The sequence below is a fragment of the Calliphora vicina genome, chromosome 1, assembly GCF_958450345.1.
Source record: "Calliphora vicina chromosome 1, idCalVici1.1, whole genome shotgun sequence".
Taxonomy (NCBI): Eukaryota; Metazoa; Arthropoda; class Insecta; order Diptera; family Calliphoridae; genus Calliphora; species Calliphora vicina.
The window spans coordinates 158,997,798-159,024,439 of record NC_088780.1 but is presented as its reverse complement, the minus strand read 5'-3'; the positions used below and the strand labels follow the sequence as shown (position 1 = coordinate 159,024,439).

At 29.1% G+C, this 26,642-nt stretch overlaps 1 protein-coding gene across 1 annotated transcript in view; it reads right to left on the bottom strand.

Moving 5' to 3' along the window:
* Positions 1-1,923: 1,923 nt before the first annotated feature.
* Positions 1,924-26,642, bottom strand: part of Map205 (Microtubule-associated protein 205) — a 395,519-nt gene continuing 370,800 nt past the window's right edge. Inside the window, exon 3 of the mRNA XM_065516395.1 lies at positions 1,924-4,861. Coding sequence (XP_065372467.1) covers positions 2,828-4,861 — 2,034 coding nt within the window. The 3' untranslated portion in view covers positions 1,924-2,827. The remainder of the gene's footprint in view (positions 4,862-26,642) is intronic.

The window sequence follows — 26,642 nt, the reverse complement described above, 5'->3', positions numbered from 1 at the left end:
ATTGCTGGCCAATAAAAGCTAGATTTATTTAAATATACATAAGTAATTAAGTTCTGCTGTTATAAAAAAGAATGGATTCAAACAATAATTAAGATTGCATAGAATTTGAATTTAACTTTATTTTTAAGTATTTAAATATTGCAATTGCAAAAGACCTTGTAGTGAAACATATCTGATAGATTTCAAATATTGTTCCACCATTTTGCAAACTTTTATTATTTTATAAATTTTTGTTAATGTTAAAAATGTATATAAAAAAATTTAATTCGTATAGTTTCCAAAATTTTGTCTGCTTTTTTGTTTGATAAATATTTAATACACCATTTACTCAGTAAATGATCATAATTAATTTTATATACTAATTTCTAGGAAGTAACTACACCATTTTTAATTGAAATTCAGAACCATAGGGTAGAACTAGCTAGAGGCGCAGCTGAGAGTAAAATATATTAAAAATATTTACTCTGTCTCAAATTATATGGCTGTCGCAACAACAAAATACATAGATACACATGTAATTTAATGTTGGTGGTCTCTCAGTAACTCTTCTATGTACATATATTTTATTCTATGTTCAGAACAGTATACGAAATAGATCATTTCAAGTTGAAATTGATAATATTACAAATTTAAATGGAGAAAATTCCAATTTAAATTGAGAATTTCAAAATGAAATTAAGAAAAATCAAAATTAAATTTAGAATTTCTGTATATTGCGAATATTCCAGTTGAAATTCAGAATTTCATATTAAATTCAGAAAAATTCATTTGTGGAACTTCCAAAAGAAATTACGAAAAATTTTAATAAAATTGATAAATATCTATTTAAAGTAATGGACCTATCAAGTGCATGTTGGGCCACTAAAATATCATTTTGAAATTCGAAATTTCACGATTAATATTTAATTCAAGAGTTCTTAGAAAACTTTTTAAACAATTCTTTTTTCTTCTGTGTTTTTAAAATTTCTACCTTTAAACTAAAAATCTCAAGAATCATTATTCTCACATATTCTGACATCCTTTATGGCTGCTATATCCAATTGAGGTTCACAGACAATCCAATCCGGAAAAGTTGTACTCGTTTCTCTGCCAATATGTATATAGTATTCTCCTCATAAGCAAATTGTAAAGCTAGCAGAACGACAAATGATATATCCACTATAATCTATTGATTATACTTTCATGTTATACAGGATGAAATCTTTATACTCAATTTAATGAATCTGAACATTTTAGTCATTCTCATAAAGTTTTAAAGCAATGCTAAATAACCATTCATATACAATCTTCTAAAAAAAATTTAAATTCAATAAAAAGGAAAAATATGTAAAACAACAAACGAAAAAATAATACCTGTAATAATAACAAAATTAAAATAAAACAAAAGAATTTTACATTTTTTTTATTTTTTATATATTTTATAAATACTTGCGAATACATTAATAATAATAAAAAAAAATGTTTTAAATTTTATAAGAAATTAAGTTGAGCAATTTAAAAACATGTAAAAAAATAATAATAATAAAAAATAATACACTGGGAAGAGTTAATGATTGATTTCTTTTGTTATAAGAATTTAATAATTTTTTTTTTGTTTTTTTAACTTAACAGGAACAAAAAAATTAATTTTTCTTTTAAATACACAATGATTTTAAAATAAATAAATTAAAAAAACATAAACAAATTTCAGTACAAAAGAAAAGGAAGTAGGAAAATAAATAGCAATAAAACATGAAATATTGAAATGATACATAATCGAAAAAAAACATAGAAAGTATAAGAAACATAAATAAAACAAGACAAATTACTTTGACTGAGATTTTAATATATATTGTTTTATAATATTTGGAATAATATTTTTTTTCTTATTTTCATGATTTTAAAGACAATTGATATTTTTTTGTGGTTGTATTTTTAAATATATTTTGTTGTTTTTTTTTTTGTTTTGTTAAAGAAATTAGCTGTTAAATCTGTTTAAGTTTCTTTAATTTCTTTTTAATTTTTGAGATTTTTTTTCAAGATTTAATTGATAAATCCTTTTTTAAAATTGTTTTCCTTTCAATATAGTATTGTGTGTATGTATGTAGTATGTATGTATTAGTAGTAAATATAAAATATATGCTTATATGACATTAAGTATATAGAGCATGCATATAAAAAATATAAATTGGAATTTGATTTTTTTTTCTTAATTGTTTCATTTCGAAATATATATTTTTTTGTTTCGTTCAAAAAACTCAAACATAAAAATTAAACAAAAAATACAGTAATTTTTTTCAATGTACTACAATTAAACAAAACTCTTAACGAGAATAAAAAAAATGTATAAAATTTAAAGAAAAACGAACATTTTCGAAATAATAGTATTAAAAAGTTTCGTTTTTGCTTTAAGAGACAAAGAGAGAGAGAGTAAGTGTGTGTTTCAAATACTTTTACATTGATTTTTTTTTGTTTGATTTAAAAACTACTTTTAAGTAAAAAAATTTATGTTACAGCATTTGCATATAAATTGCAGACTAATTTGAAATAATCTTATTTATCATGACATTCGAAATTTATCCAAATTTATAAGCAAATGTTGTAAATTGTTTATCGTTTTTTTTTTTAAGATTCTTCACATACAATCAGGCTTTTTTATAGAGAAAAAAGCTTTTGATGATTTTTTATATTTTATTTCCTAAAAAGGATCTAAAATTTTTTTGTTTGTTTTTTTAAGATATTTTTTTTGAATTAAATATTGATATAGAGGGCCTACCCTCATTTCGAAAGAAAACAGTTGTGTGTTGAAAGTTCGAAAGTCTTTGATGCTTTTTTTAAATTTGTTCGTTTAAGCATTTATTAAATCCATAGGAATTTGCTCATCTCTGGGTTCTAGTAACGACTGCTGTTGCCCTTCAGTCTGCATAGGAATACTGGAATCACCATTCTGATGTTGTTCATGTTGCACAGCCTGCAAATCACCATTCTGGGGAGATGCCTGTTGTTGTTGTTCTTCAGCGGGTGCAGTTATCTTTTCAGCAGTACCATTTAATTCCTTGTTAATCTGGGCGGCGGCATCACCATTAATGAGAGCGGTTTTATCTACTGGCTTTCTAATGGGAGCCGGCTTAGCGGGAGGAGAAGCTGGTTTGGCAGCAGGAGTTTTTGATTTCAAACCTCCAGCAGTGTTTGATGACTTTGAGGGTGTCCTGCCGGTGGCGGGCTTAGTTGGTGAAGACTTACGCATAGGAGTGCTGCTAGTTTTTGTAGTAGTGGTAGTAGTTGAGGCAGCAGTGGTGCCGCCTACTGTTAAACGTCTAGTAGTGGTGGTAGTAGTAGTTGAGCTAGAGCTACTGGTAAATTTGGGAGCTGGACGTGCTGTAAATGTTTTGCCAGCTGTGCTTGATACTGTCGATGTGGTAGTTTTTGTTCTTGAGGCCAAGGTTGTAGCGGCTGTTTTGGCGACACCATTTGTGGCGGTCGATTTGACAGGACTCTTGGCTGCAGTTGTTGCTGGGGTCGTTTTACGTACTTGCGAGGCTAAAGTAGACCGGGGAGAAGTGGGTTTTGGTTTGGGTGCACCATTTGTTGCTGATAAACCGAGAGTCGTGGGCTTAGCTGGAGCTGTAGCTGGACGTGGTTTGGCCAAAGGTCCATTTGTAGTTGATGATGTTGTAGCTGGTTTGCGTGCTGTAGTAGTTGAAGTCAACGTGCGTGGTGCTGTTGTAGGTCTAGTTGTTGTGGTAGTCTTAGATGCAGCTGTTGCAGTACGTGTAGTCGAAGTAGTGGTGCTAGTTTTGGACAACACTTTCGAGGCTGTAGTGGATGTAGCACTTAAAGGTTTACGTGCAGCCGTGGTTGTAGTTGTGGTAGTAGTCTTGGCAATTGGTTTCTTATCAGCTGTTGTAGCAGCGGGCCTGGCTGGAGTTGTACGTGGCTTGGCAGCTAGACCCATTGGTTTTTTAGCAGCTTCCATAGGTTTCTTAGTAGCTGGTGTAGAACCAACTTTAGGTTTAGCTGCTGCTGTAGTTGTGGTTGTGGTCTTGGCCAATGGTTTCTTAGCAGCTTCGGTCTTAGTTTTAGAGGGGGAGGAAGCTATTTTTGCACCTACAGCCGCAGTTGCAGCAACAACGGCCGCTGTAGCAGCCACAGCAGCAACAGTCTCAACTGGTATATCAGTTTTAACTTCTGCTGTTTCAAGCAATTCTTGCTTAGCACTCTCTTCATCCTTAGCATTTACCTCCTCTACGACGGGTTCCTTAACAGCTTCAGCAATGACTTCTTCAATGGTTTGTTGATGTTGTGCTTCCACTTCTTCTACTACTTCCGCCTTAATAGTTTCAGTCTCATTTTGCATGCCCATGGGTGGTTCCAATAGCTCGGCTGGAGCTGTTTCTGGCACCATGCTTGGTGGCAATTCATGTTTTTCCTCTGGTTTTTCTTCGATTTCTTCGGTTTTGGTTACATTTATAATTTCAGTCTCTTCGTGGGTGAAAAGTGGTGCGGCTTGTTTAGCCTCGATAATGGGCTCTTCAACAGCGACCATTTCACTTTCTAATTCATGTTGATGTTGCTGTTCTATGGGAGATTCAATAGATTCATGGTGATCTGCAACGGCTTGTTGATTTTGTTCAAATTCCATTTCCTTTGGCTGTTCATGTTCAAGTTGTAATTGTAGTTGTTGTTGCTCTTGCTCGTGTTGTAGTAGACATTCCTGTTCATGCCGTTGGAATGAGTCGTCCACCATCATTTGGTCTTGAGTTTGTTCCAACTCCTGGTGTTGATGGTATTGATCAAGGGTAACGGCTTCATCGGGAGAAACGAGATTTTCCGATATATCTTCGATGGCAGTTGTAGCTGTTGTAGCGACAACTTCCTCTGCCTGAAAAAATAAAAAAAAACAAATAAAAATATTAAATAAGGTTTGAAAAACTTAACCAGAATTTGAAAACTAAATATGTAATATAAAAAAAGTATATAGATTAGGGTGGGTCAATTTTGATGGTCAACAGGCGTATAGCAAAAACGTAATCTACGAAAAATTCTAAGGAAATTTCACCAAGAAACTATGGATTTAAAATCAAAACCTAGATCCCGCTGATAAAAAAGAAATATGTAGAACAAAATTTAAATCTTTTTTTATTGGTGACTGCTTCTTTTTTTATTGGTGACTGCAAATAAATCATTTCAAATAATAAATTTAAATTAAAGCCTATTATCTAATCTATATATTGATAATCACACCATCATTTAAATGTCATATTTTCAAATGCACTTAATTATTTAAATAATATAAATTGGTAAGGTGGGGTAGCCACAACACCACCACCAACTATAATTATGGCTGGTATGTTTAGTCATAAGATAATTTCCGATTTGGTGGTATTCGTACGAATGATGTCTTAGCAAAAGTATTTGCCAAAAAATTTAAAATTTTAAACAAATATAATTTACGTTATTTGCATTTTATTGCTAATGTGCATGTCAATATACAGCCAGCGACAAAAAAATATCTATACAAAATTTTAATAAAATGAATTTTACTTATATAAACTGAAAATTAAATTATGTACATATATCCTTTAACCAGTTCTATATTTTTTTTAGCTTAATTGAATTTTTTATATTTTGAAGTGCAAGGCAATTTTTTTGTCATTGTTTATATTTATGTATCTACTGCCAACAATCACTCTCTTTTATTTATATATCGAAAATTTGTTAAATGTTTTTTTTTTTTGCCTAATTACCGGCAAACAGTAAAAGAAGATACACATAAAGAAAGGCGTAGTCAAAAGTTAGTCATTTTCTCTGCATGTATAAAAATATAAGAAACAAATTATAATAATAAATATGAAAGAATAAGAAAAAAACAAAATGAAAATATTTAAATATATTTATCGATATCTGCAGTAACAGCTCCCCCTGCCAAAGACTACCACACGGCTACTGGCCACTCACTATAAACATACTAAAGTTTAAAAATTAAACTTAAAATACCTTAATGAATTTGCAAATATTTTGAGATTTGCCTATGATTAATTATATTTTTAATTATTGTTTAAATAGTTATTTTCTTTCTAGTGTTTTTTTTTACATTTCGTATTTAAAATGAGGTAATTTTAATTTGATTTAAATAGAAATTATGTATAATTTTATTTCTTCTATACTCGTATATTGTTAAACAGGAAATGAAGAAATTGAGATTATGTAGAAATTTTTGATAGCTTATACTAAGCTAAGATATGTTTTAACAAGATTTTTTAATCACTCTTGTTGTTGCGCTTAGTTTTTGCTATAAATGTATACTAATTTAATTTGCAAGTTCTTTTAACGTAGAGAAAGATTGTAATTTCAGCGACAAAATACAAACCACAAAAAAATAAACAACAACTTTTACATCGGTCCGCACAAAATGTTGATCCCAAACTTTTAACCGATTCAACATATTTTGATTATTTTTATTCCAAATTTCGTCTAGCCATCCTCGTTTAGGCCCTATGGTGTTTTAATTGTTTTTAAACATCGGATGGACGGATTAAACATCGGATGGACGGATTGCTTTTTAAATTTTTTTTGGTTAAATCGATTTTCCCTATTTTCAATATCAAACATTTCCGATTTAATTTAGGAGTTGAGAATATTTGAAAAAAAATATCATCCCCTTAGATCCTCACATCTCCCTTCAATAGACGGACGGACATAACTATATCGTCATAGAATTACATAAGGACTTAGAATATATGAGGCCATCAGCGCAAAAGTGGTGTAATCCACAATTTTTTTTTGGTTGCTGATCTGGTGTCCTTACATTACCAATATCAATACAAAATCGTTTTTGCACAAAGCATAATATAACAAAATAATGTAGCAAAAGTGGTGTAAGTGAATATACCACTAAATAAATAGTTTGCTGTTACACTACTTTTGCACTGATAGCTTCACATATACTTCTGTGAGTCTACCTACGACCAATATTTCGATGTGTTGCAAATGGTATGACAAAATCAATAGACATACTATAATTTTTTTGATGATGGGTATAAAACTAGGATTCTGACTTCCATCCTATCAATTCTGTATGGAGTTTCAATTGCTCCTGAGAACCAAACAATATAAAAGTTTAGCGTAAAACATGTAATAGGAAACTCTGGATTCATCAGATTAAGCAACATTCCCCAAATTACTGTTCGAAGCTAAAAATATTCATCCCTATCGGCAATAACATGTAAATAACATGCTATCGTGATATTCCCATGAACTCTTTCAAACTCTTTCTTTAATCTAGTACGAAATTGTCGTAGGCGTAAAACGTTTACGCCAACCACGATAAGTGTGATTGATTAGCGAATAATTTAAGAAATACTTGAATCAGTCAAGATTTGCAATAATTTTTTTTCTTTTTTTTAGGTTTAAGAATTTTTGACATCGAATTAAGAAAATCTCAGGGGGTTACTCCCTAATTCGATTCGAAAGGAAATCTTTTCGAATTACAATGTATTTAGCACACATTTTCGAACATTTTCGTTATCGGATTGAGTTACGCAAATGAGAAAATATGCATAGATGAAAACATAATAAGAGAAAGCATAGAAATGTCTGGACGAAGGAACAAATTTGAAATGGTAACAAAGCTTGAAAAACTTAAGAAAACATATTAATTTTGTGGTTAATATTTGATTTAGAAAATAACCAAAAAATACATACACTATTATGAAATATATATTATTCACAAAGCTCCTTAGTCACAATTAATTTTTAAATTTATAATAATAGGTTTATAAAAAAGAATTTCAAAAAAAAAATATTTAAAAATTTATTATTATTTACACCAATTAAGCTATTTTTAAACATATTGCTGTCTCATTACTGCACTACTAATTAAATGAATAATTTCATAATAATTTATTTCATATAATTATATAATTTCTTTAAAATTTGCACTTCTTTGTAATTTCTTAAAAATTTGTCATCAAATTTTAAACACTTAATTTTCTCTATACATTTCCCTATCCACATTAATTGTTTGTTTTACTTATTAATAGATATAAACAAATACATTTTGTGGCTGCTGCCTTGTCGTCCCCATTGTAGTTGGTCTCCCCACATCATTGTTTTGCTGCCTTTTTAAGTACATTGGCGAAAAAAAAAAAAAATAAAATCAAGAAATAAAGTTAATGTTATTTTACACTCATGCTTTATTAGTATTTTTCGCAAAAATAAATACACATGAGTATTAAATTATGCATGTGAGTACCCAGCAGTTTTACAAGTAGACAATGTATCCCTTAGGCTGACTTGGCTGACTCAAATTTATATATTTTGGGCCATTTGTGCTCTTTGTAATGCAGAGAGAAGTCAATTGGTTGCTTTATACATACCAGATAATCTAGCGTAAAGTCAATTGTCACTTAGGTGTCTCTAAGTAATCTAGAGTGTAGTCACTTTGAACGTTTATTTTGTACTGCATTTCTTAAAGCAGCACAGAGTGCCTTCATATTTCTGGCCCGATTTGGCATCATGACACTATGTAAAAAAGGCCATTTAGTTTAAAATTTAACAATAATATACAATTCTGGACCCAAATGTCCAGAATTTTTTTTTTATATTTAACGGTGACTTTAGCTACATATTTATTAACATTTTCCTCGAAGGTCGAAATACATTCAGACTTTTAGTTTTTGTTCTGTCAGCTGTTTTGATAGTGATGTCATAAATTTAGCACGTAAAATTTTGTGCGTAATTTTCTTTTTAAATCAAAGTTTTACTAACGATAAAGATATTCTTCGTTCAGTCTATGAATTTATAAAAGTTAAACAATTAACAAAAAGTGTGTTGAGAACGCAAAAACTAAGGGTCGCGTTTGCGGCTAATTTTATTGGCGTGTTTGTTATATTTCATAGTTTTTTATTATATAAAAAAAATTATAGGATAGAGAAGGCAGACGGATTAAATTATCTGCCTTGACTCATGATCAGTTGGTACTCCACAAGAAGATCCACAGCCAGGAAGTTAAAAAGTTGGCGAAAAATCAAAACGTCCAGTTAATGATGTCCGTTATGACAATATCGACCGTTTTCCAATCTGGTTAAGCAAAAAAGATGGAGCATCTTGTTTTTTTACGCCTACACCGGCAACAATGCCCTGAGGCACTCTTCACCTTTTTGCACCTGGTTCCTAAACTTAATTTGCATATTAGTTTCTGATGGCTGTTCTGTGTTTATTGGGTCCCTTAAAAAAAATTATTCGACAACTTTTTTTTTTAGCTTTTTAAAGTTTGCGGTTAGAGGGTTAATAAATTTTCATATTTTTGAGAATTTTTATATTGAACGGTTTAAGTTTTATTTATCTTAATACAAGTATAAGTTTTTTCTGACTCACTCTTTAGGTCGTGATGTAGTGAGTAAGGTGCTAGATTGACAAGCAAATATGGTTGATGTTCGTGCGTTCGAGTCGTGTCTCCTCCAGTTTTTGCTGGATAACTAGTAAACGGTAAGTGAATCATAAACGTTGACTACTTTGGTCCAGTATTAATACAGTCTCTTAGTAATCTATGTATGGTCAATTGAATCTATGCTTAGAACTAGCTCATGGTAAAATAACTATTCACGTAACTAGTGGTCATCCTAAGTGATAATTAAAATCAGTATTTCGCTAGTCACCCAGAACTGCTGGGTTGTAAGTGAGTGTATGCATGTGTGTTTGTGTGAGAGTATGTATTAATTTAATGGTGGCTGCGAAATGGAGTAAGGTTAATGACATTCTTCTTTTTCTTAGTTTTTTTTCTTTTAAATGCTTTTGTTTTTGCTTTTTTTTAGTTTATTGTTAGTTGTTAGTATTTGTTGGCAACATTAAAGAGTTTTTTCTTGGCGTTTTTTTTTGTAATTTTTAGTTTTTGAGGAAGAAGAACTTTCCCAACCGTTTATTATTAACACATTTTTTCTTGGAGCTTTGGAAATGTGTGATAAAACTTAGGCTGACCTTTTTGTTGTTGGTAGTACTAGTACCAGTACGTCTGTTTGTAAATGTATGTAAAATTTTACAGTTGGTCATTAACCGCACCATGTACAACACAGCAGTAGCAACAGCAACAACAACAACGACAATGTATGTATGTTAAAACTGTGATTGAATATTTTACAACAAAAACAAACAGTAACAAAATGGAAATCGGTCAATATACTTTCACAAAAATTCAAATACATAAGAAATAAAAAAAAAAAAAATGAAAAATCCAAAAAGAAGAAATATATAAAATGAAAATTTTGCATTTTGTAATTGCATTTGTTTATTTTAGTCTTTGTTGTTGTATGTTTTATTGTTTGTGTTGTATTTATTTTCCAGTGATGTGTTCTGTGGTTTTGTTCGAAAGTGAAATGAATCCACTTGTCCCGAATCCGACGAAAAGTGTTTAAGTTGTTCTCGTCTAATAAAACGCATCATTGATTTCGTTTTTATAATTTTTGTTTTAAAAAACATTTGTAATTTAAATTTGGTTTAAACAAACCTTAATAATAATTGCATTTTTTATTGTTTGCAGAAAGAAACCTTAAGAAAAATGCAATAAGAGCAAAAAAACTTGTAAAAAAATATTTATTTGATTTTTATTTATTTTACTTCCTATAGCTTTAGTATGATTTAGAATTTCTTTAGCGGAAACTAATCGGACTCCATTTGATTTTGGAGAATCTGAATTTGTATACAATGAAAACTTTTCCAAATATTTTAAATAATTTTTAACCCCTTATTAATAATCAATTTTTAATTTTATAAAAGGTTTATAAAACAGAATTTCCATACAAAATTTAAAACAAATCAAACAAAAATATTCAAATTTTAAAAATCTTAATCAGAATTCATATTCAGCCCAGCTATGAATAAAAATTCCCCGGGAGTTTTTCCCCTTTTCAAATTTTTCCTATTCAAATTCAATGTGAAAAAACTACCGCGGAATTTTTTATTCATAATTGGGCTGATTAATTAATTGATGTTATTAATCAGAATCTTATATATATATAGGCCACACGTTTTTTTGTGGTACACTTTTAAGTATGTTATTGTCCACTGATGAAATATATATGGTTTAAAAGGTTTTTTTCTCTAGATGTGGAATTGATAAAAAGATGGGTTTATACTGATTTTCTCATTCCGTTTGTGACACATCTACGTATGAGGCTATCAGTGCAAAAGTGGTGTAACCCCAAACTATTTATTTAGTGGTATTTTCCACGCATCTGCTTTTGAATACCAAAAGGTAGCTTCCCCACTTTTGTATTGATATTGGTAATGTAAGGACTATAAGACACCAGAACAGCAAGCACAACAAAATTGTGTGTGCGCTGATGGCCTCATATTAATCGTAGACCCACATTATTATACATATATATTCTGGGTCCTCATAAGAATCTAAGACGATCTAGCTATAACAATTTATATGTCACTTTGAAGGGTTTTTGCTTCGAAAATTTTGAATTTTGTACCAACGAATATGACGGGAAGTTTTGCTTTACTTCTTTGAAGTACACCGATTATTCACTGAAGCCTTCGCTGAATGTGTTCCATCGGTTTCGGTTGTGAGAGGCATGATTGTGCGGTTCAGAAGTGGACAGAAGACTAATATCGCCCAGGACAGCCAAACAAATTTTGAAAACCAAGAATTGAAGGCATTACTCCACGAAGATTGTTGCCAAACTCAACAAGAGCTTTTAAAATCATTGCGAAATAAGAAAAATCATTGAAGCCAAGAGACCTCGAAAGACGATTTTGCATGTCTGAAATAATGTTTGAACGCTATAAAAGACAATCATTTTTGCACCGAATCATTACTTGCGATGAAAAATGTATCCATAAGGTAATGCTATGCATTGGGTGGGACCTATTAGGAGCTGCTAAAATCTCTCCAGACCATCACAGGGAACTTCTACCGAATGCAACTGATTCGTTTGAAGCGAACATTGGCCGCAAAATGCCTAGAATATGCGGCCAGACATGAAACCGTAATATTCCAACGGACATCATGTGTCCGAGATGTTGCAATACCTGTTAAAAACTATTTAGAACTATTTGATCGCCCTGGCTTCGCCCGGTAGCATTTACTAATGTTAGTTCTTCAAGTTTCTCCAACCCACATACACCTGCCTGCATATCTAAATTTGTACTGCATACTTTAGGGAGCTTTTTATTACAGATGACTGAACTAAAAAAAAATTTCCGAGTTTTACCTGGAATTTCAGAATTTTTTTTCTTTACAAACCATCTCCTGAAAATTTCGAATCGAATAAAAAAAATCAGCCAAATCGCTCCAGACGTTCTCACGTGATGCCATTACATACATGGACCATTTAATTTTTATATATATAGATGTAGTTGGGAAGTTTTCAAAAGATGAGCAGTTCTTTTGGCTCGGGACCCATTGTTACCAGAGATATGGGAAAATGTCATTGCTAACAGTGGCCAATACTTTGAATAAATTTTGATTGTACAAATGTTTGAAAATAAAAGCTAAAATTTTGAAAAAAAATCCAAATTTGTATGTCATACATCCAATACTTAATTCTTCAAATTTGGTATTGTAGACTGGGGTTTTAGTTCTGAAAGTATTCTTCTGTTGTTAATTTCATTTTTCAAATCTTAATTCTAGCCTACTGTGAATTTGTCAAAACAGTCTTCAGAACACAATATTGTCAGTTTGTATACCTAATTGGATTATAACATACTTGGTATTTTCTATGAATCAATCTGTGATAATAACATTTGATAAAAACAATAATTTATAACTTAAAAACAAACTAATAAATTTAAAAACAAAATATAGATATTTATTGCATGTGTTAAATGTAAATAATAAATAAAACTTTACATTTTTTATGTTTATAAAAACGCTGGCTGTGAAAAAACTCCTGATACTTTTATGCAAGTTGAGTGGTAAATTCATGACCAAACTGTTGTTCAACTTTAAATTAATAGCAAATTTGGCTTTCAAACACTTTCGCTTAAATTCATGGCCAAATGGTAAATCCACAAGGAGATAAAGAAAAATTGTTGCAAAATGCAACGCCTTTGAACAGTTTATAATTAAAGAATAGTTTTTGGTTGGTTTCTTAATAAGTTTTGGTTTTTTTTTTTTTGTGAGTAAATCTGTAAGTTTCTAAATTAGTTTATCCATTATTTAGTATATAATTAACTTTCTTTTTTTCAGTATTTTTTTGTTTTTGTTTTGCAAACTTAGTTATAATTATATATTGTTTTATTTTTTTGCTTTAATTTCTGTATTTCAATTTTGTGGTTTAATAGTTGTTTCTTTGGTATTTTTTTGTTGGTAACTGACAAATACAGAAATTAGAAAAACACGTCAAGCCAAACACAAAAAAAAACTAAGAGCTAGCGCTAAGGCCACAACATTATTATTGTTATAATTGTTTAGTTTCTGCACTTATTTAAAAGGTACAATATGTTTTTTTTTCTTCTTTAAATGTATTAGAGTATGTTCAATGTTTGAGGCATAAAAAACCAGAAAAATTATTAAAGGTATGTGTCAATATGAATATTGTTGCAATCATTGTTGTGGAACAGTATTGCAAAATCATAATTGTTTGTCAGTCAGTCACTCAGCCAGCCAGTCTGTGTGTCTGCTGCATGCCTTTTAGCCATATCTGGTACACATTGCGTATATTACACGTTCATTTTGTGGCTATTTACAATACAAAAAAAAAGGTTTGAAATCATTGAAACTAGTGTAAAAATAGTAGTCTGTAAGCTAGGAATTTTCGATAAAAGAAAGCTTCAAATCAATTCAAATTAAGATTCATTCATTCACGACATTCTCAATTTATTTCAAAAATATTTAGATTCATACTAGGCTTTTTTCGGAATACAAATCATTCATTGTTGAATTGTTCAATATTTGATAATTGAAATCTAATAAAAAATGTTTCATTCAATTTGTTTTAAATTGAAACAGAATTTAAAGCCTTTATTTCGATTATAGATTATTTAGATTTGTATTGAAGAAAAATTTGATCATTCCATGAATTTTATTAAGCTATTTTGTAATTTATTTGAATTAAAGAAGATTAATTCAATGATACAAATGAAAATTTCTGAATGCACTTACAAAATTCTGAAATGTAATTGGAAAATTCTGAAATACAAATGGAAGTTTCCGAAATGCAATTAGAAATTACTGAAATACAAGAGGAAAATTCTGAAAAATAATTGAAATTTTCTGAAATATTGGCTGGATGGTTTATGTTATTTATTCTCACTTAGTTATTGAACATTATAGTGTTTTTTTTGCTTCAAGAATGTAAAATTTTGTGCCTAAAAAGCGTCATATGCGGGAAGTTATGCTTTACTTCTTTAATTTCAAAAACCGATTGCTCACCGAAGCTTATGTTGAATGTGATCCATCGGTTTCAACGTGCGGTTCAGAAGTGTATGAAGATCAAGAATTTGAGGCATTACTACATGAAGATTGTTGTCAAAATCATCAAGAGCTTGCAAAGTCATTGGCAGCTACTCAATCAGCAATTTCAAAACGTTTGCAAGCAGCAGGATTCGTTTAAAAGCAGGAAAATTGGGTACCACACGAATTGAAACCGAGAGACATTTTGAGACATACGATTTGACATAACCGAAATGATGCTTAAACGCTATAAAAGAAAATCATTACTTGCGGTGAAGAATGAATCCATTGCAATAACCCGAAGCGTAGTGCTCTGTATTTGGTGGTACCAAAAGGGTCATATCTATTATGAGCAGCTGAAATCTGGCCAGACCATCACAGGGAACCTGTACCGAACGCAACTGATTCGTTTGAAGTGAACATTGACCGAAAAATGCCCAGAATATGCGGCCAGACATTAAACCGTAATATTACATCTATGCACACACTATGCAATACCTCTTAAACAGTATTTAGAATAAAGTGGTTGGGAAGTTTTACCTCCCCGCCTTATAGTCCAGACCTTGGCCCATCCGAATACTATTTGTTTCGAGCGATGCAGAGTGCTCTCTCTCTGGGGTACGCTTCACTTTAGAACAGAGTATCCGAAATTAGCTTGGTTCGTTCTTGGTCTCAAAAGCAGTTCGAATTGGCTCGGAATCCATATGTTATCAGAAATATGGGAAATGTCTATAGAAATGCCTTTGAATAAATTTATGTTGTTCAAATGTTTCAGAATAAAAGCTAAAACAATTTATATACAAAAATTGAGATGTCGTGAATTGGATCGTTTTTAATCCAAAAGGTTATTTGGTAGCTTTAACAGTCAAAGGGAAATTGACTCCCTTATTTAAGGATGCAAAATAAAGGATCACTCTAATTTACAAATGCCCTTAACATTAGTTTAACTCTAAACAATCCTTATATTTCCTCTTGCTTTACATTTTTTTATATTTAATTACTTTCTTGCCTCAATTATCCAGCTTTATAATTTAATTAAAAAATTTTAAATTCTTTTCTTCGCCTTATTACATTATTTGATTAGATGCTTCGCGTAGAAATCGCTGTGCAACTAATTTATTTAATTGCTTGAATTAGAATTGTATAAATTTTTTCTGCAGCCTAATCAATTATCAATTATAGAAATTTGTTTATAAATTGGCATAAAATTAAGAAAATTATTAAAAGTTCAAAACTATAACATTGATGGGAAAGAAAACTAGAAAAAAACACTCAAGAAACTGAAATTAAATTGCTTAAATTAAAATGGAAAGCAAAAATTAAATAAAATAAAAAAATATTTTTAATTAAATCCCTAAACATTTACATTTCCATCCATAGAGATTTCGAGGGTTTTCTATACTTTTTTTTAAATTTATTTATAACAATTGATGGTAGTGATGACGATGATGATGATGGCGATTTTATCATTTCCGTTAAATTCAAATAATTTACTGTTACAAATAAAATTGCCACCACAGTAGGCTGTGTATGTTTTGCTTTTGTAAACAATAAAAAGAAAATAAATTCAGTTTTTTTATTTTTTTTCAGTTTTGAATGAATAAAATGAATTGAAATGAAATGTTTGTGTTGTGTTTGAGCGAACAATAATTTGAACAAAAGAAATTCGTTGCGCTTTGTAATTAAAAAGAAAATTTTATGAAAAATTCCACTAAACTAAAAAAAAACTATAACAATAATAATAATAATAAAAAACACAAAAATTATAATAATAGAAATGGGAAAAATAAAACAATGATAATAAAAATTTACACAATAATCTTTGTGTGTGACCATTAATAGTTTAATATGTCATAATTATGATTTAAAAAGTATTTTCTAATTAAAAATCTTTTAAATTTGTATGATGTATATAAACAAAAATGATTAATGATGTTTAAGTAATCATAAACTTAACTTACAAACATTTAAAACAAAACTTTGGTGTGGTCCTTCGAACCAAAGTTAAATTAAATGCTTAAAGTTTACAATAATCTTTCAGTGTAACCATTATTATGTTTTAACAGTCATAATTATGATTTTAAAATTGTTTCTAGATTTAAAATCTTTTAAATTTGTATATAAATTATTATTAAAGTTATTTTCTCAGGTGTGGTCCTTCGAACCAAAGTTTTCATAAAAGTTTTTAAGTACATTAAACTAAATGCTTAATGATGTTAAGATAATAAAAACAATTTACAAAACGTTTGGTGAGACTTAGCCCAAAATACTCCCCTAAATTTCAATTACACCTTATAACTTCACACCAAACTAATATTTACTTATTACACAGACTTTAATTAAAGTAATGTGTTTCTAACAAAGAAAGGGATTTAGCAAATTAAACTACTACTGAAGATATTTTTAAAAATTTCAGCCACACCTTTTTCAAATTATCAACACACGCTCATTGGAAATTGTATGCCCACTCCTCCCCTCTTAAGTAAACCGTCTTATGAATTACAAAACTTAATGTTCTTTTGTAACTTTCTGTAAAACTGCACTAAAAATTGAACACAAAATTATGATTTTGAAATAGGGTTACTAATCAGGAAAGTTTGCCCGGGAATTCCCGAAAACTTTTGCCGGGAAATTTCGGGTATTTCGGGTATATTAAGCTGTTACCAAATTATACTTTAAAATACAAAATTTTAAATATTTTTAGGTAAACAAAATTTAAAATTTATTTTTTCAAATTATTTTTAATTTATTAGTGAAAAAATGTATGATGAAAAAATTCGTGTTTAAAATTATTTTTCCCGATTTTGACCCATTAGGTCCAACTTATTATGGAATTATATACGACGCGTTGCAATGGACTTTGAAATATCTATCATTAGATATCCATATTGTCTATATTAATCATTTAGAAACTCAGATATAGATCAAAAATAGGCCAAACATCGAGGTTGTCCTGGTTTTTCCTTATGTCTCAGCCATTTGTGGGCTGATTTTATCGATTTTAAATAGCAACCAAACCGGGTCTATAGCTGATATATTCATGTTTAAATTATGAATAATGTATGTTATTTTGGGACTACGGAAAGCCGAATTACCGCATTCGATATCGAGTAAATTTAATCGTAATTTTCTTATTTGAGATTACGGCATTCGATATAGAGCATGAAATTTAGTACATTTTGTTATAATTACGATATCGAAATTATTTTTCGATACAATAGTTCATTCGATCACGATTGCGGTAATTCGGCCCCTGATTTCAACATACAGACAGACATGGATATAACGATCCAGAATATAAATACTTTGTGGGGTCACAAATGAAAAATGTAGAAATTAAAAACGGAATGACACTCATGATGCAGGTTATAAAAATAGTTGCCATTTATGGGCCGATTTTCTCATAGTACATTGATGCATCAATCAAATATGAAAGTTATTTTGGAGCTCCGGAAAGTTCAACTGACAACTAATCGACAGATTTTTTTTAATATGTATTTACCGGGAATTGAAAAAGTCCGGGAAATTAGTAACCCTAATATGAAACTAAACTAAAGAAACAGTATTAAATTTCTAAGTGTAACAAACATTTTCGAACCAACTAAAAATCTGTGTTGCAAGTTTGTTTAACTGTAAAACTTTAACTGCAAACTTAATAATTATCTGCTGTTGAAGTCATGATCATAAGATTTTTAAACATTTAATTTTTTTTTATTTGTATTTATTTTTAGTCGTATTTTGTTGCTTTTTAATGATTTCTACGAATGTCTGTCTGTTTTACAATTTATATTTTGTTTTTAATGTTTGTCATAATCATGAATTATTATAAGCGAGTTGCAAGTATCAGCAGCAGCCAACAGCTAAACAGTTGAAGTAGTACACCACATACATATAATACAGTAGTAGTTGTGTATGTGATGTTGTTGCAGTTGAATGCAACATGCAACAGCTGATTAACATAAAAACTACAACATTATTATTATTATTATTGTTATTTCGTGTATTCTTTTATAATTTTTCATAATTTTTTTATATGTAGCTGTGTTGTTAATTTTTGGACTATTAATAATCTCCTAATTTAATGTTGAAAACACATTTTTCACAATTTATTAAACAACGTCACTCACTCACTCATTCTCTCCCCTTTGTGTGTTTAAGTGTTTAAAAAGTGTATCACCATTTCACATCTTCAACAACATTTTCAAATTGCTTTTCTTTCACTTCCCACTTTGTGGAAAATGAGAGGAGAAACCCAGAAGAAGTACAAGACAAAAATAGTCGTTAATACACAATTTGATAAATTTGTACTAAAAATTAAATGAAGCATGCAAGTGCACATAAAACACACAATTCAAATATATCCATCATACCCATTTTCTTAAACACGATAGACCCTGGTAAAATTGTTGTACGGAAAGATACAACTGACAGACGAATCGAAGGACGGACGGAAGGAAGGAAAGAGAATAATGAAAAAAAGCCAGCCAATTCTATTGTAAAATGATTGTCCAAAAAAAAATGAAAGAAAATGAATATCAAAAAAAAAAAAAGAAATTGTAAGAAAAAGAAAAGTTTTGTTTTCTTTAAGTTTTATTATTTCTGTATTTTGTTTCTATTTAGTTTGTTCTGTAATGAAATGATTTATTTTTTTTTTTGGCATAAAAACTTTGAATGTATGAATTCTCTGGAGGGGATAATTATAATCAGTCAGAAAAACTAAACTAACGATTTGATAACGGTTATCCTTTGATTTCATTCCATTCTCTATCATTCGATTACTGAACAACTACTTAAGGTATAACATGTGGCAACACTGAACTACCGCTATTATTTGTTTACGAAAAATAGTGCAAATAGAGATAAATGAAATATAAATGAAGAAGAACATACAATTTTTTTAAGAAAATAAGATTATTAATTGTTTTATGCAAATAAATATTTAAATAAGTGAAAAATATTGCGAATAATAAACTAAATAAATTGATAACTCTTGTTTATCTAAATTATTGGCCAGATAAACAAACTAGGTGTGGATGTTAAAGAAAATATCGCTTAGTGTGCAAATGTGATAAGTCCCTTTTACATGAAATATTTGAAAAATCTGTAAGGCAGCTTTATTACTTATTTCGTATGATTTAAAATGGTAAATAATCACAGTTTAGAAGAGTTCTCTTTTTTCTATTAAAGAGTGAGCCAGAAAGAACTTATACTTGTATTAAATTAAATAGAACTTAAACCGTTCAATATGCAAATTTTCAAAAATACGAACATTTTTACAAATATTGTACAAATTCATTAAATTTCAATAAAATCCATAAATTTCTCGTACGGGAATTCCGCAAGGTTTTCAATCCCGAAATCCCAGGAAATTTTGCGAGAATTCCCGGGAATTATTTTCCTTATTTTTATGTGATGTTTTTTGAACGTGAATTTAAAGAACAAATGCAGAAGATTCATACAACAAAAAAGATTTAACTCAAATAGACCAATAACAAGTTCATTATTCAAAAAACACGTGAATGTTGATCCAGGTTTTCTTTCAAGGTTCAAGTCTCCCTTATACTGTTTAATGGCTTTGGAAACGGTGTGACGAAAAACCTTCAGATTTTTTGCAATTTTTTTTTTGAAAGTCCATATTGGATTTTTTTGAAAAGTTTGAAATATTTTTTCAAGCACTTTTTTCGTTGACCATTTCATTAATGGTTTAGAAAAGATAATATCTGACATATTTTTAAAAGCTAATGTTATTGAAAAAAAAATAATAATTGTTGGACCAAGGATAAGTTTTGGCTGGAATAGTGTATATAAGTTTTTTTTTGACTCACTCTTTACAAACAATTTTTAAAATTTCCTAAACTTAGTCCTCCTTGATTCAAAATACTAAAATTCTTTCGAAAGAACAACAAACTATTTTAAAGTTCTGTCTGTACCCAAGAAAGTTTCAATACACAAAAAACAAACGGAAAAAATAGAATGTAATACAAAATAATAATGATGGAAACAGATGAAAGAAATAAATAAAAACTTCTCTACTAATGATTTAAAAAACATTGTGAGAGTTTAGAAAGCCCCCACACAAATCATTTGAAGAAACTATATTCCCAAAAAAAAATAAAAAAATAAAGCAAGGAAAGAAAAGATACATTGAAATGAAATCTTTATCTTTAGAGTTTAAAGAAAAATTGTATGTTACATACAAATAAACTAATAATTCAATGACTATGACTCATTTTGATAATTGTCTGAACATTCTAATCTCTTTTACAATATTTCCCTAAATGTATTTAAGCTGCTAAAATAAAATAAAACAAATGGTTTTTGTTGAAAGATTATGAACATTGAAATTTGTTTAACACAAAATATAGAAATTAAATGAATATAATAGTTTCTTTTTTTCTAAACAGATGTTGATTAATTTAAATTGTTTGAAGGTTTATTTGAGTTTACACATTTGCTTTGCCATATTTTTTAAATATTTATTAATTTAAATTACTTTATTAGATTGGGAATGCAGCAGCCAACTAAACAGTGACTGTGAATTTAAACAATTTAAACGATTTTTTTCTTTTGTGTGTAATTAAATACATAGTGCAGTCAGTATTAGTTTAGTGTTGTTTTTTTCTTGTGCGGATTTAAATTACTTTTATCGCATGAATAATGACAATCTTTATAAGTTGTTTGAAAATCTAATTTCAAACGGAAACAACAATGGATTATGATTGTTGCGCCATAAATCGTGGGAACAAACAATTTTTTTGTTTGTTTGTTTTTGAAAGGTAAAACTGAGTTTTGGGAAAGGTTATTTTTTATATTTTTGGTAACCTGTTTTAAAACATAAAAAATGTTTGCAACATGGATTTAAACAGAGATAAAATTGTTTTATTTTGTCAACATAAGAAAAACATTTTGAAAATTTTATTGACCCTTTATGGTGGAGGTCAAAGTTCAAATGCTTATGATGGAAACTCAAGGAATTTTCATATAAATGTAGTAACAAATTTCAGGGGGAAAAAACTCCCGGGGAATTGTTTTTCATAATTGGGCTGATAGAAAATGTATAAAATTAAAATACCTAAAACCTAATCAAACATTTCATTCAATAAGTAAACAAATATTTTTTCTGCACATTACAAGCTCCACCTCAATCCAACCTTGTATCAACCTCAAATTTACCTTAAACTAATCGCAAAATTGTGGTGTGTAGGGCATCAACATTTTATCTGCAAATGGTTCGATCGTTCGCACAAAAATGCATTAATTTTGCACTCAATTTTCACGTTTCTGTTTTATTTGGTTTGTTCTTTTAAGATAATTATAATTATTTTATTTTTTTGCCATATTTTTTTTTTCGTTGTAAATATAGACATTACACTGGCATTAGTCACATTTTGTGCATCTAGTGTATAGAATAAAATTATTGCAAACAAAAAAAAAGCGAGAAATTTTTTCTTGTAAAATCGACATTACAAACAAATTTACAGGGTGCTGGGAAAATATAGACAATTTCATTTAGACAAGATTTGGTTTTATAAATATTTTAAATTTTTCTATTATTTTGGAAATTTATATCAAATTAAGTTCTGCCAATTAGAATTTGTTTGTGTCAACTAAAATCTAGTTTGCATTAACTTTATTACAACATAACTAATTTATGTAGATACCCTGTTTTTTGTAATATATTTCTTCGATAATTCATCATAATTTCCGTTGTCGTTTGTAAACTCATTGAAACATCAAATAGTCGGTGGTGTGGTGGTTCCAATGATGTCTGCTTGTTGGTTAGCTTTTATTTTTGCTTGATTCTTTTGTGGTTTTTAAAGTCACCAAACTATATTGAGTTTTTTTTATTCTACTTATTCAATAAATACTCGTAAATAGAAAATAAAGTTAAAACAATGAGAAAGAAAAAAAATAAAAACTAGCAGAAACCACCAATGCCATTCACCTAATAAGTGCGAATGAAAGACAGAGTGTGTGGCATGTATAAAATAATAATAATTTATAACAAAACTGTAAGGGGAGGGGTTGTTGTGGGTTAGTTTAAGCTGAGGGTTAGTTTAAGCTGATTTGTCATGCTTCATTTAATTGTGTTATATCCACTATAATTACTAATTTAATTATCAAGCAATTAACTTACAATCTATAAAATTTCTTAATTTAAATAAGAATATATTCAAAATTTGTTTGTCTTGTTCTATTGTTTTCGCTTGTACATAGTATATTATAATTAATGTTCTTTAAAAAATGCGTGACTTTTTAATATTACGACAATTATTATTATTATTTAAACTTCCATTTTATTTATATATTTTTTTGTTTAATTCCAAATATGCCTTTTTAAGACTGCCATAGTTGGACAGTAAAGCCATCGTCATCCGCATCGTCAACACTATATTTTTATTTACACTGACAACATACTACTGTTGCCGTAATGCTGTTGTTGTTATTGTTGCTTTTGTTGCCACTTTTGTTTTTGCTGTTGTTTAGGTCTTTTTTTTTACTATAAATTTACTTATTTAAAAAGTTGTTGTATGGTATGCATGGCCAAATTTGTCACCACTGAGATTTTTAATTTTGTTTTCTAGTTCCTATATTTAAATTTTTATTTATATTCCTACTTAATTTGTATGTTTGTAATAGAACCTTGAAAGAATTAATTAATAATTTTTGTTCCATTATAGATTTCTGTCATTACAGGAAATTGTTAAGTGTTAAATTATAAAATAACAATTGGCAACACTTTAATCTGTCAGTGTTGTGTTTACAAAATCTCTTCTTCTTTTTCTTTGAAATTGACGTAAATAAAGAACAACACTGGTAAAAATCGCCATAAACTATTTATTGAGGGATTCTTCGGGATAAAGAATGACAACGGTTATGCGAAATGAAAAAGAACCACAATAAACAATAATCCTTTAAAAATTCTAGTGAGAATTGTTAATAATAAGGTTGGTTACTACAAGGTTGAACTCGGACCATCCCGGTGCGTAAAACCGGCTGTAGCCAACCTTGCTTAATTAACACTTAAAAATATGTCAGGTGATTTTGACCAGATATTTACATTTTGTACTAGAGTCACTAAAGTCTTCTAAAAAATAAACTGTTACTAGTTTTCTGACCCATAATTAAAAATAAAGTACAGAGACTTCAGGTGGAATTATGTCGTCTGTAATTTTTAAAGAAGTGAGAGTGCTATATTCAGCTGTGACGACCAAAATTTCCAAAACTTTTTCCATTCCCGGGAAATACTAAAAAAATCTGTTCATTCCGGTGAATTTTTTAATACCAAATTATGCCAAAACCCACCCAGTAACATATTTCAAATAAATTGGTATTAACTTTTATTAAAAAATGTAAGTTAAATGTGGAAAAAAATGCGTAGTTCGTTTCAAGTATTATCATCATTATTTTATCTAAATGTGAACATCATTAGAAGTTAAACATCTTAATAATTGTTCTAAGAACTTAAAATTTCTAATTGTATTAAGACGATATAGGTACTAGTAAAGTTAATATTCCTGGTATAAATTAACATTTTATGTCTGCTTCGAAAATAGTTTTGGTTGTGATACCGAATTTATTGCTAAACAAATGATTTAGTCAAAATGAACGAAACTTTTGTTGTGGCTGGTTATTTAAATTATAATTCTTCTGCGTGAACCGATTTTTTGTTCCTAATATTGAAAAAATCTAAGGATATAATCGATTGGCAACAAATCACAACGAATCTTTTTTATATGTGCCTAAATAATACTGTAACTTTAAGAAGAAGAATTATAAAGAATTTTCCCCTGAATAATCTTTTTAGAAAATTTTCCGGGAATAATTTTTTTTAGAAACTTTTTCCAATTAGGAGTCCTAATCAATATACAATTAATTTGAATAGTAAAAGCAGTACTAACAGGATTTTAGATCCTTATGATTCACCTAATGTGCTCCGATGGACTAGAAAATTGTGAACTATTAATCTGAGGGTTGCGGGGTCGATTTCCACCAGAAACTCTGCAAACAAGCAAAACGCTAAGCAATTTGTGTTTGTTTAAACAAAATTCTTCTAATTGTACTCTAGTATTTAATTAACAGCGAAAAATACGATTATCTGAAGACATATTTTGAAGTTTAGAAACATAGTATATGAGATATTAAGGGATGAAAGAAAAATATATTTATAATTCAATAAGCTTAATATCTAATCGATGTATTCTTTTGAAATAATACTTGTATTACATTAATTATTTAAGATGGAGTAACCTTTTTCACAATCCATATTTGGAAATCTTCCAATTATTGAAAAAATATTGAAATTTGTTCTCAATTTCTATGATTTTTTGGAAACTGTATACGCCATTGGTGAAGGGTATAAAAATACAAAAATGTTAATAAATTAGTCATTTCAAACAAACTTAAATTGAAATTACTGAAACAACATTCGAACTATTAAAAGTCAGTTTCAAGTGATAAACAAACACATAAACCAACAGTAAAAAAACTGGACTTTAGTTATTAAATGAAGTCATTTGCAACTCTGGCAGCGTATTAACGTCAACTTAAGGAGTGTGTGTAGAGTGTATGTGCGTTTTCCATTTTTTTTGTTTTTGCTTTATTTTGTTTCGCCATTTACATATTTTCTATTTTGCTACACAACTATGAACGACCGTCCAACTACTACCGGGGCGTCAACGTCTTAACTTTTTTAGAGTTTTAAATACACATATGTATCTATGTACATATTTTTTGTTTTAGTTTTTATTTATGTATATTTATTTGCCTGTGCTGTGCATTTTTATATTTGGTCTTAAATATAAAACAAAAAAATAAAAAAATTTGCCGGCATTTAAATGTTATTTACTGCGTGTTGTTGCGTTGTTGTCTGCTGTCGGCCGGCAGTAGTCGGAGAGAGCAGCAGCAGTTGATGTCATCGTTTTGGTATATTTCATTTATTTCTAGAAATATTATTTGTTGCTGTATTAAAATGTACATGTACTTGTTGTTTTTCATTTACTTATGATTGTATTACCAAAATAAAATCGTAAAAAAAGCCAGCAGCAACATTTTATAAACGAGGAGTATTTTTGGAATCGTATGAACAAGAACAACAACAGCACAACATGTCGGCTGTTATGAATCAACTTGATAAATAAGTGTGATGAAGTTGTTTGGAATTATTGTTAATATCTTTTTCATTTTATTTATTTTGTATATGTATGTATATAAAGTATACAATTTTGTATAAATATTTTTTGCTTATAACAATGTTTATAAGTGTTGCGCGTAGAAAAGAAATATTGGCCATATTAATGGAAAATAATTGCGTTCTTTGACATTTGTCTTCTTTTTTTCTTCTTTACTTCATTTTAATAAGAGACAGCAGCCTGCTGTTTATGATCTTTGGCATCTCTGTATTTGTCATTTAATTAAATTTGGCGTTTTTTTAGCAGTATTTAAAAAAAACTTCATAAAATTCTTATATAAATATTTAATCAAATATAAATTCAATTTAAGCTTAGTTCACCAAAATCTATAAAAGAGGAACATTACTGAATAACTGACTGATTCAACATCGCCCAGCCCAAATGCATAAAGGTAGAGAAGCTTCGTGATTAGCGCATTTGACTGCAATATGAAAGATTATGAGTTCAAGCCCGCTCTTTGCAAATTTTTTTCTTTTTTAATTTAATGTGCCAATCGGCAAACTGCAATTACATCCCCATGTTAAATTCACTAGTCAATAACGTTGCTCGTGGTTTGAAAATTCACTAGTAGTATTTCTTAGTGGCTAACTAATTCGACATAGCGAAACTAGTTCAATAAACTGCGGGACTTTTTTGAATGTTTCCCCTTTATGGTGAGAAAACGGTTAAAAACTTAATAATTTCTATTATGATTTTTTAAAGTTTTGTTTACTTTTGGTATTTTGTGAATTTTTTGTAACTTTGGTATTGCTTTCTTTATTTGTTTACATATTTTCTTTTTAATATTTTTTAACCAAAATAGTCAAATTTGAAAAATTACAATTTAAATTAATTGATTAATCGTACATTTCAGTAATTGATTAAACTATTAATCAGTATGTATAATAACTCGTTCTCAACTTTTAAAAATTCAAATATTTTCTTAATTTAGAGATAATTATTCGTACATAATTTTTTTATATTTAAATTTGATTATAATTACTCTGTAATAATTCAAAGAATAAAATAGTCTGCAAAGGGCGTTATCAATAATTTTTAATATATTATTGAATTTTGTATTAAAATCTCAC